The following is a 9,938-nucleotide window of genomic DNA, read 5'->3' as shown; positions in this document are numbered from 1 at the left end:
ATCCACTCGACCAAATTGTCAAAGGCAAGTTTAACCTGCTCGTCCTCCTGTTGCCAGCATTGGTATGCGCACCGGAGGTCGAAAACGACTCCGGAGGCGTCCTCATTCCATATACGCGTGGGCCACGTGGTGGCGTCGAATGCGCAGAAACCGCGGTCCTCTTCCATAGGTGATTGGGCTTCCAGGGGAGAAGTGCGGGAAGGCAACGGCATGGAAGGGTGGAAATGTGGTCTCCCAACGTTGCTGTGAGGGCGTCTGTGAGTCGCCGAACTGTGTCGGGCCGCGCTGCTAGGCACGCCTCCAGCCATCAAGATATCCGTTTGATGCGGTAGTGTAGATACGCCACCGTTGACAACGTGTCGAGTAGCGGGTGACTCGTCCCGCCCCGCCGTCTCCGCATCCCGCGCGGGTTGTTGAGCATTTTGGCGTGCCCCCCGTTCCTGGAGTTGACCCGTGAGCCTTCCCAAGTTGAATTCGCGCTCCCGTAATTGGGCGTGAGCGGCCTCCAACTCCTGTTGTAGTTCTAGGACCTGGTTGCCGGCCCCGGCGGTATTGGATTCCCTCACCGATAGGTTAATATGCGCCTCATCAACCTGCGAGTCAAGCTGAGCATTCCGATTCTGCACGTCCGCGACGGCGTTTGCGTAATCAAAATTCAGGCGCTCCCTTCAGCAGTGATGAGCCCTTGTTGGTGCCCCAACTCCCGGGCTGCCTCCATAGCGGGCAGGAGCGCTTGTGTCCCTAAATTAGGGATCTGAGTCGCCCGTAGATTCGCAATATTTCCAATAATAGTAGAATCCTGCCATGCTTTAGAGATAGGTCCATGGAACACGCATAAGCCTGTCGATGATGCGGCCACAGTTAACGTCTCATCCGACATGAGGTTACCATTAATGAACGTCACCTGCACCTGGGTCTCGCCACACTGGCACACCATGTCCCAGAGACGGGCGCCAATATCACACCACTCGGAGGGTGTGCAGGGAACCAAAGCCATTTCCTTAAACTTACCTGGCAGTGTCTGTAAAAAATAAAAACAAACATTATCTGGCCTCTATCGGCTCCCTGCCCCTACAAAGTCGCGTTCTTCCCAAAAGATTCATACGGTAGAGAGTATCATAAAGAATGCCTTCATTTATCAGGATATACATACATTAATTAAGTTAGCCAGCTCTCCCGCGATCATTCTTTTCACAAGTTCCTACGATGCACAAAACAACAACAAAACATCAGTAAAAAACAGCCGAAAAGGACACGATACAATTTCCTAAAAACCAAAATATATGCATACCCACGTACGCCCGCCCGATTAAAAACTTTATTAGCACCTCTGGTGATCAGAAGTGTGAAAAGTCACCCAATACCCGTTCTAACCCTAACCCGCGGGTGGGGGCCCAAAACCAAAAAAAACACATTTGTCCACGCCAATATCTCCACAACAAACTTAATCAAACCCAGCCCCAGAAAAAACACAAATCGCAGGAAAAAGAATCCCCGCGCGACGCGACCGCTATTCATTGATCGCCCGAGGGCTGTCCGCAGAAACACGGCCAACTCTACCGTCTCAAATAACGCTGTCATGCGACATGGATTTCCTTCAAGGGTTCCAACGCTCAGTGGTGGAAGGCGGGGCATTCCAACAGCATGTGCGATAGAATTTCCCGTGTATTGTCGGGGCTCAGCGGCTGGTGGGGGTTGCGGAGGAGGTCGGGGGGGTCCCGCCTCTTCAGTGCGAGGAAGGGACGGCACCACCGACATAAAGGGTTGCTTGTGATCTGCGGGGCGCGTGCGGGCCTCTCGAAGAGAGGGCAGGAGTCGCATCGCCCCTGCGCACAAAGTCGCGATTCGATGCCCTATTTCTGCGAGGAGATCAGGAATAGAGTCCTCGCCACACCGACAGCCGCCTGTCACGCGGTGTGTGCGACTTCCTTTTTCTCCTGCACATCCTTCCATTATAACCTCTTGACGGCGGCAAAGAAGCCCACGTGCCAGGCAGTGACGCAGTCCTGCGAGAGGGATCGTGCAATCGTGACTTCGTCCTCAGCGGCCTCATTGCGTGGAATACCGCAGTGTGATGGGAAATATAAAATCCACAGGGTGAACTCGCTTCATCAAGGAAAGCAGCATAATTCAAATTTCTTCAGTAACGCGGTCTCGCACGGTCGGTGGGGCAACGCGGAGTGCCTCAATTGCCGACAGGGAGTCCGTTTCCTCCAGCATTCGTGTGGGCGATTGGGATTTTTCCAGACAAGGAGGTATGAGATGTCTAAAAACATTTTTGATCGCAAGGCACTCTGCTCTATATGAGCGTGCGAGGCTGCCAGCTGCTGCACGATGGACCTCCACAGGGAGATTATTTGTCGTGGTGGAGTCATATAATAGCGCAGCGGATCCAGATGCGAGCGCAGCGAGATATGAAGAACCGTCCGTCCACAATTCAAAATCACAATCCTCCAAAGAGGAGTGAGTAGAATAAAAAGCTGTGCGCTTGACATCGTCAGAGGCGTCTTTGGCAAAGAGTGGCTGATAAAATTCCACTTTATTACAACCCACAGTGTCCCAGGGAAAAATTCGATGTTGGGCAAGAGGCGCGCAAATGTGGTTGTGGGGTTTCCCAATAATGTCACAGACGCGTAGCAATCCATTAATAACAGCATCTCTCGGAAGCGGGATCGATGTCGTTGCTTTCCCATGCATGGACGGCGGCATAGGTTCCGAGTAGATAAGGGAACGCAAATCCCCATAATCATGGAGGCGTATATAGCGCTCACATTGTGTGAGTGCACGACGCCAGAGTATCTTCCGGAGCGAGAGAAGATTAGATTCCAAATAGACAGATGTGTCTTCTGTAGATGCGCTCAGGCAAAGAATGTTTTGCTACCGTCGCGGCACCGTACTTCCATATTATGGAGGTAAGTGGGGACGAGTCACGGGACAATTGCCTCGCCATTATGAAATAGCACAATATGAACGTACCCAATCAAAAAGTATCGCATGGTGTGATGGGACTCACTAGCTTGTGCGACCGGTCGCAGCTGATAGCGGCGTGGCATGGTCTGCTTTGAAGCGGTGAAGGTGCGCATGCCAAAATTAAGAATTCGATCGAACGTGTTGCCCAGTAAGCGCGCTGGGCGTGACTAAATGCGTAGTCCCCCATTGTCAGGAAGGAGATCGACCATTTCCTTGTCAGACCGTGTGTTTGAAGAGATGTAGAATAGAGCGGCTTAGCCCTTATCAAAGTTGATTTTTGGGCCGCGCTCGGCAGCCATGTGGCCACAAGGGGCAGGGCAGGTTGCATTGCCGCAGCACATGCATGGATGTCCGCACCTGAGGCAACGAGTGCGAGTTCGTCAGCGTGCATGAAAGCGGAGGCAGAATAGATGCTGCCCATGCGGCGCAGCAGATCATCCACACAGTAGAGGAAGAGTTGGGGTCCCGGGACGCTGCCTTGCAGTACTCCGGCTGAGGTGATTTGTTTCCGGGAGTGCTGTTCGCGAGCGCATGCCCTAACATAGCGGCCCCGCAGGTTGTTATGCAGCCAGCGTTTGGTTCGAGGGCCAAGGCGCGGGAGTCTGTCAAGCATGCAGAATAACTTCCCATGGTCAGTGGTGTCGAACGCAGTCGAAAAATCAATCAAGGTCAGAAGCGAGCGATGGCGAGGAGCGTGTCGTGTGGGGGCGTCGTCTCCAGGGCGCTCATACTCCACAATGCTAAACTTATTCAATCCACGGGTAGTTTTATCAATAACAAGTGCCACCACGTCCGACGTAGAACGCGAAGGTGCAAATCCAAATTGACGTGGGTGGTGCGGCAATAACGCTGACAGACGGCGGTGAATCATTCCTTCGGCTAACTTTGGTAAAACAGAGAGCGGCGTAAAAGGTCAGTAACTCTCTGGGCGGCATGGATCCTTCCCAGGCTTGGGGATAGGAATAGCGTCTTCCATTTTCCAGGAGCCAGGCAGGCTGCCATTTGCGAAGGAGTTGTGGATCATATTTCTAAGAGTGCCACGCGCGACGGGCCCGAGACGGTGCAGGAATTCATTCAACATGTCGTCGGGGCCAGGGGTTGAGCCAAGCAAAGAGTCACGGATGGCCACGTCAAGTTCATACGGCGGGAAAGGCCGATCCATTTCCCAGCCACCAGGAAACAAAGGAGTGCAGCGAGCAGCAGCAGCAGCAGCAGTATAAGGCGGTATGGCACGTGAAACCGCACAAAATGACGGACAAGCAGATTTGCCTGTTGCCGAGGCGGGGCGCATATGCGGCCAAGTTCAGTGCGGAGCACAACCAATTCCAGAGGATGAGGGTGCGGCGCCGCCACGCCGTGAAGATATCGCCACCTCGGGCTGGGTGAGGCTCCACGTCTTTTCGTGCGGGCTTCCAGAAGCACAGCGGAGCAACGGCGTAAGGCTTGATTTCGTTCCTCCTTTTTTCGGGTAAATTCGGCTCAAAGCAGGCTGTCTCCAGGTGAGGTGATGTGTGTGCTTTGTATGCTGCTTCGGCGACGGACTCGGCCTGCTCCATTTCGTGTGTCCATGTCTTTTTTGGGGCTTCCACGGCCGCCGCGCGGGATATGGCGCTCAGCTGCTCGTACGATGCCTCCGCGGATGTCCAACCATGTGGACGCGGTGGCAAGGAGGGTTTCACACAACGAGGCGGAAGCAGGCCAATCCGCTTTACGCAGGGCAGAGGTGGTTTTCTTCCGTCGAGGCAGCGTGTCGGCTATTGGCGGGATGCCATCATCCATCTCTACCAAGTAAGATATTAAGCAGTGGTCCGAGTTTATGTAAGGGGCGAATGTTCAGTGGGAGATGCGTGGGGTGCGATACGCAGTCACGTCAGGGGACGAGAAATTACGATGTGTGATCCGTGTTGCCTGCGCCGGGTCATTTGCCAGTTTAAAATCCATATCGATTAGAACAGCGGCGAAATTATCGCCTCTAGTCGTTGATGGTATATATATATGTATGGCTGTCCCAGAGTTCATGATGTAAATTCAGGTCACCCGCGATAATCTCTTCGGGCCCAAGCGAAAAACGATATTGATAAATGCGGATTATTGACCAATTGTTGTGGGAGGGTTGTAGAGATTCGCCACGCAAATGTTGGGACAGCCTGGCGGAAATACACGGACAGCAATGGTCTCCAGAAGGTCAGTGCCAGGGAGCGACAGGCGTCCACACGGCAGAGAGTGGCGCACCAAGATGGCAACGCCACCACCGCGCCCAGTGCGGGCCTGAAGGTACTCATTACAGCCAGATAATTTCGCCGCAACGTCACCACGGTTATTTATTTCCTGGAGAAGAACGATGTCAGGCGGACGCCGCTCCAGTCGCGCAGCAAACGCAATCTTTTTCACGGACGAGAGGCCTGCAATGTTAAGCTGCCAAATATTGATGTAGCCATCCACCTCGGGCCATGGTTCTTGTGGACGTCACCGCCACGGGTGATATCAACGGCGTGACCGCTGCGAAACGGTCGTGCAGTTTTTTCAGACAGTCCGCAGGCACACCGCCTCACCTCCCCACACCGGGCATGGCGCGGAACCTTCTCGAGGGGTGAATTCGTCTTGGTCTCCGTCGTGCTCGCAGCGACGCCCTGCTACGGAGTTCCTATACGCAACCAAAGCCCCAGCACCGCGACAAAGTGCGACTTCATCGCTGGGGACCGTGGATGCTAGCAACGGATGGCGGTTTCGCCATTCCCAAGTCTGCCGGGGTTGGAATCCTGCTTTCATCCCTCAATTCATCGGAGATAATAGAAAGGGCCAGTATAAACTGCGGTGCACGCCCATGCAGCTACAGGACGGAATCCCGTGCGCTGCTTCTAGCCCTGGAGAAGCTGATTATCCCTCGTATCCAACACAGGCATAAAACCCTGCTTGTGGTTACAGACAGTCAGTCTCTTCTTGCGGCTTTAAACAAGGGCCCGCTCAGTCAGACAGACTGGACGGAGGGTCGGATCTGGCAGCGTCTCTTGACACTGGCGTGTGCTGGCTGGTCCGTGCAGCTGCAGTTTTGCTACGAACATTGCGGAGTACATGCTAATGAGCTTGCAGATCAGTATGCCACGCAGACTATGGAGACTGGACAATACACGGAGCAAGCAATTGCACCTTTATGGCATACGGATCTGCTGACATGTTTTACTACCCAGTTCACCAACAAGTGGCGTAGTACGATTCGTCAAGACACTCATCGCTACTTGCTTTGCGGCACAAGGCCATCCGATCTCAGCGGCAAGGACCTGATCACTCAGGAGGTTCTTCACCGTCAGGAACTGATTCACCTCGCAAGGGCAAGGTGCGGCGAATCTGAGCTCTGGGGCCGACTATACTGGGCTGCGAGAGATTGCACGAACCAATGCCGTTTCTGCAACATCTCACCGGAACAGTCTGCATATATGCGCTCCAACAACGATCCAACTGCACCGGGGACGGGCACTGTTCCCCCGTCGGCAAGGGATGAAGACGTCTCTCCAGTAAGGAGACGGACCATCACACGTCGTCGGAAGGAGAAATGTCCGTACTGCGATTCTACATTGACGGGATTCTCGAATCTCGTCAGTCACTGTCGGTCATTTCATCCGGAACATCCTCCACCGCTTCCCGAGCTCAAATGCGATTTCTGTGACATGGTTTTCCCCACACGGAGAAGTACCGCACAGCACAGAAGTCGCTGCGCACACAACCCAGACGCCACACGACATCGAAACAGCAGTGCCAGGAGGCGATCTCTGCCGCCGCAGGATCAGCCAGCTTCCACAAGCGCGCCAATTGGCCCGCAGGAAACCTTGCACCATCTGCTTCTAGAATGTCCAGGCACCTTGGCTGTGCGCCAACGGCTGGGCATTGAACAGGGCCTTCGCCTCGGAAAATTCTCTCAATGGCAGTTGCTTCAAAGCAGGAAGCTTTTGTCGCTGCACAACCGCCTCCTCGGCACTCAGATGGCATCGTGTGGTTAGACGCGCTGGTAAGAGTGGAGGGAATATTCATCCGGGCCGCCGACCGGACCTTGCGGCCGCCAACAGGAGCCGCAAAAGACAAAGAGAAGGGGGAACGGAATGGGGACGGAGTTCGCCAGATCCTCGATGAGCGTTTGCACAAGGAAGCGCATATTTATGTATGCGCTTTGTGGTGGCCACCGCCGCGGCGTGATCACTCCATCCGGGTTGGGCGTATATATATATATATATATATGTATATATGAGTGTGTGTGTGTGCCTTCATAACTCACGAGGTGGCGGATTTTGGGCTCTCCCAGCCGCAAGACCACGCCGCAGGGTGAGGATCACAAAGTGGGCGGGCGGGACGGCACATACCGAAATGGAGGCGATGAGGTTTTCAGAAGGTCGTTTAACGGTTTTTTTTTCTAAAGTTTTTTTCTCTGCGTGAAAAGAATTTTTGTTTGAAGAGGAGAAATTTATTGTGAGTGAGTGGGGTTTAAAAGAAGCCCAACAAAATTTGTTTCTTTTTCTTTTCTTTTTATATTTACTTTGACAAGGGTGTGTGTAAGGCGTGAGGGGAATTTCGCTATTGAGTGAAAATTAGTTAAACTTTTGGCACTGCCTCATTTAGCTCATATTATTTTTATTGTCTTTTAAAATTGACGACCAACTTTATAAAGGCAATAAGATGAAACAAGAATTGCTTAAAGAGCCTGTAAAAAAAAAAAAAAAAAAAAAAAAAGAAACATCATCAAAAAACAACAACAACAACAACAACAACAAAAAAAAAAACATCCACATTTAGTTGACAGTTGTGGAATATGTTATTCTTGATTTTCTTAAATTATATTTGTTTGTGCGCTGACAGCGCATTTTTTTTTTTGCATCTGGTTGCATAAGGTGAAAATATTTTTGCATGGCACTGTGTGATCTGCCATGAACTTTAAGTTAAGGGTACTCTTTTGGCTATTATTTGCTTTGCAAAGTTTTGATTATACACTGCTTCACGTATAATATTTTTTTCCACTCTTTTTTTTTTTTTTTAAGATTGTTTTGTATAGCTGGGTAATATTTGTTTTACCCTTTTATTTTTTTCAGATTTACTGATTTTCTCACTTGATTTCCGTACACTGATAGTTCATTTTGTGGAACACTATCATGATGGTATTGATACTAGCTGGTCTGGCAGGCTGATGGTTAGCGCCGTGTGGTGCATTCGTTTCTCATGGGATATCCAAAATCTGTGCTGTCATATGGGGTGCGAGCTTTTATGACCGTGCACATTCACTGTTTTGTGGAAGGGTCATTGATATTGTAGGAATAGTTTCTATGAATCAGAAGAGGTCACGGAGATATTTCTTTTTTAACTGTCTTATTTTACTGGACAGTAATGGCGATTGTTGTAAACTAATTGAAGATAAAATGCTTTTATGCGAATCAAAGAATTTCTTTTTATTTATTTACTTATATAAATTTTTGTCGTCTATTTATTTACACTCTTTATATATATATGTTTCCCCTCTTAAACTAGGAGAAGATACTGCCGTTGGGAGTTGGGTGAACTCATGGTGTCATGTGGGGTTTGCGCCATACTCTTTCTGGGCGGGTACATCATGGGAGCTGGGATATTGGTCCGTGTGTTTCCGCTCCGGCTCGGTGCGGAGAGAGAACTTCTTAAAGAGCGTTTTCCTTATCCCGTAACGAAAATTGCTCATAGAGGTGGCAGCTTGATCGGCCCAGAGAATACCATTTATACCTTTGGCCGTGCAATAAGCGTGGGTAACGCTGACATGTTGGAATTGGATGTTCGCCAATCAAGAGATGGTGAAATTGTTGTTTCTCATGATGCAGCTCTCCTAAGGACTTGTGGGAGTTTTCATGAAGGGACAAATGTGGTTGATATTGTTGTGGATGGGAATCCAAACAAGAATCTACCCCAGTCACTAAGAGAAATTCCAATTCATTTTGAGTCCCCTCAAAGAGGAGGATGCTATAAAGCTACAGACTCTGTTCCAGTGGATGAGACGACGCGTCTATGCCTATTATCGGAAGTTTTTGATGTGTTTCCAGATGTTCCTCTTCACATAGATATCAAATCGGAAGGCGCGGAAATTACGAAAAAAGTGTTGAAATTGGTTGAGCGATACGGCCGGGAGACGAAAACTTTGGTTGGAACTAGTAATTGGCGTAATCGTAAACACATATACGATTACTTTGTATCAGAGCATTTATCAGAAAGTGAGCGTCTGCTAAAAAAAAGAAAGCGTTTTCGGATTTTTGCGGGGCCCATGGACTGTTTTGTTGTTTATGTGGCTTATTTTCTTGGTGTGCTTCCTCTGGTTCCCTTGGCATTTGATGTGTTTTCTATTCCAGTTTTTACCAAATGCAAAATGAAAGCGCTAGGCTCTTGCTTTACACGTTTTATTGCCTATTTTGTGAACTCACCTGTGCTGTGGAAACATTTGCAGCGACGAGGTATTCTTGTTTTGGGTTGGGTGCTGAATGACGATGAGGAGTTTGAAGAGGCGTCTAACTGGCCTATCAATGGCATTATGTCCGATGATCCCATCGCTTTAGATGCATTTTTTAGGTCGAGGGAGATGCCAACAGCGATGAATATCTTATAATAATATTTAATTTATTATTGAATCGTTTTTTTTTTTTTTCTCACTGTGTGTGGCGATTACACTGCGTTGGGCGATCTTTGTTAGCTGTTTTGTAAAATGATGAGGGATTGAGATGTGTGACTTTTTAAAATCAACCGCACTGATTTCAGGGCTACTGATCTTTTCTCCGTATTGCTTTTGGCCACTCTTTTTTTAAATGTCTCTAAAAACCGATTTAAAGAGATTTTTCAGGTAATAAATTCCAATCTTATGTAGGTGGTCTGTGATAGTGAATACATTTTGGAAGGATGCGCCAAATATTTCTTTTTTTTGCAGGGGCACTTTTTTCTTTATCTTGTTTTGCTTTTGCAAATGGGTTTATCAT

The 9,938-nt window shown here is 49.7% G+C and overlaps 2 protein-coding genes across 2 annotated transcripts, besides 16 other annotated features; both read left to right on the top strand.

Moving 5' to 3' along the window:
• Window positions 1-1,203: a mobile genetic element.
• Window positions 1-1,678: a sequence feature (heterozygous, Esmeraldo-like haplotype).
• Window positions 1,028-1,203: a mobile genetic element.
• On the top strand, window positions 1,645-2,307 carry Tc00.1047053456097.10 (uncharacterized protein; the record flags this gene model as incomplete). The annotated part of the gene is made up of 1 exon (XM_801136.1): window positions 1,645-2,307. One exon carries the CDS (start codon window positions 1,645-1,647, stop codon window positions 2,305-2,307), a length of 663 nt encoding a protein of 220 aa, XP_806229.1.
• Window positions 1,679-2,476: a sequence feature (haploid, Esmeraldo-like haplotype).
• Window positions 2,477-6,911: a sequence feature (areas not merged during assembly with more than two copies in the genome that could not be assigned to a particular haplotype).
• Window positions 4,160-4,185: a microsatellite.
• Window positions 6,912-7,191: a sequence feature (heterozygous, Esmeraldo-like haplotype).
• Window positions 7,180-7,208: a microsatellite.
• Window positions 7,192-7,631: a sequence feature (areas merged during assembly that could not be assigned to a particular haplotype. This can correspond to areas where the two haplotypes were merged or to regions with more than two copies in the genome that were merged during assembly.).
• Window positions 7,632-7,684: a sequence feature (heterozygous, non-Esmeraldo-like haplotype).
• Window positions 7,665-7,693: a microsatellite.
• Window positions 7,685-8,690: a sequence feature (haploid, Esmeraldo-like haplotype).
• Window positions 7,705-7,730: a microsatellite.
• Window positions 8,397-8,425: a sequence feature (AT_rich).
• On the top strand, window positions 8,513-9,574 carry Tc00.1047053456097.30 (glycerophosphoryl diester phosphodiesterase, putative; the record flags this gene model as incomplete). Its single annotated transcript, XM_801137.1, has 1 exon — window positions 8,513-9,574. The coding sequence occupies one exon, from the start codon at window positions 8,513-8,515 to the stop codon at window positions 9,572-9,574; it is 1,062 nt and encodes a 353-aa protein (XP_806230.1).
• Window positions 8,691-9,938: a sequence feature (heterozygous, Esmeraldo-like haplotype).
• Window positions 9,569-9,593: a sequence feature (AT_rich).

Source organism: Trypanosoma cruzi, genomic scaffold (genome assembly GCF_000209065.1).
Source record: "Trypanosoma cruzi strain CL Brener 1047053517169 genomic scaffold, whole genome shotgun sequence".
Classification (NCBI taxonomy): domain Eukaryota; phylum Euglenozoa; class Kinetoplastea; order Trypanosomatida; family Trypanosomatidae; genus Trypanosoma; species Trypanosoma cruzi.
The sequence above is the reverse complement of the archived record's forward strand: the minus strand, read 5'-3'. Positions and strand labels throughout refer to the sequence as shown.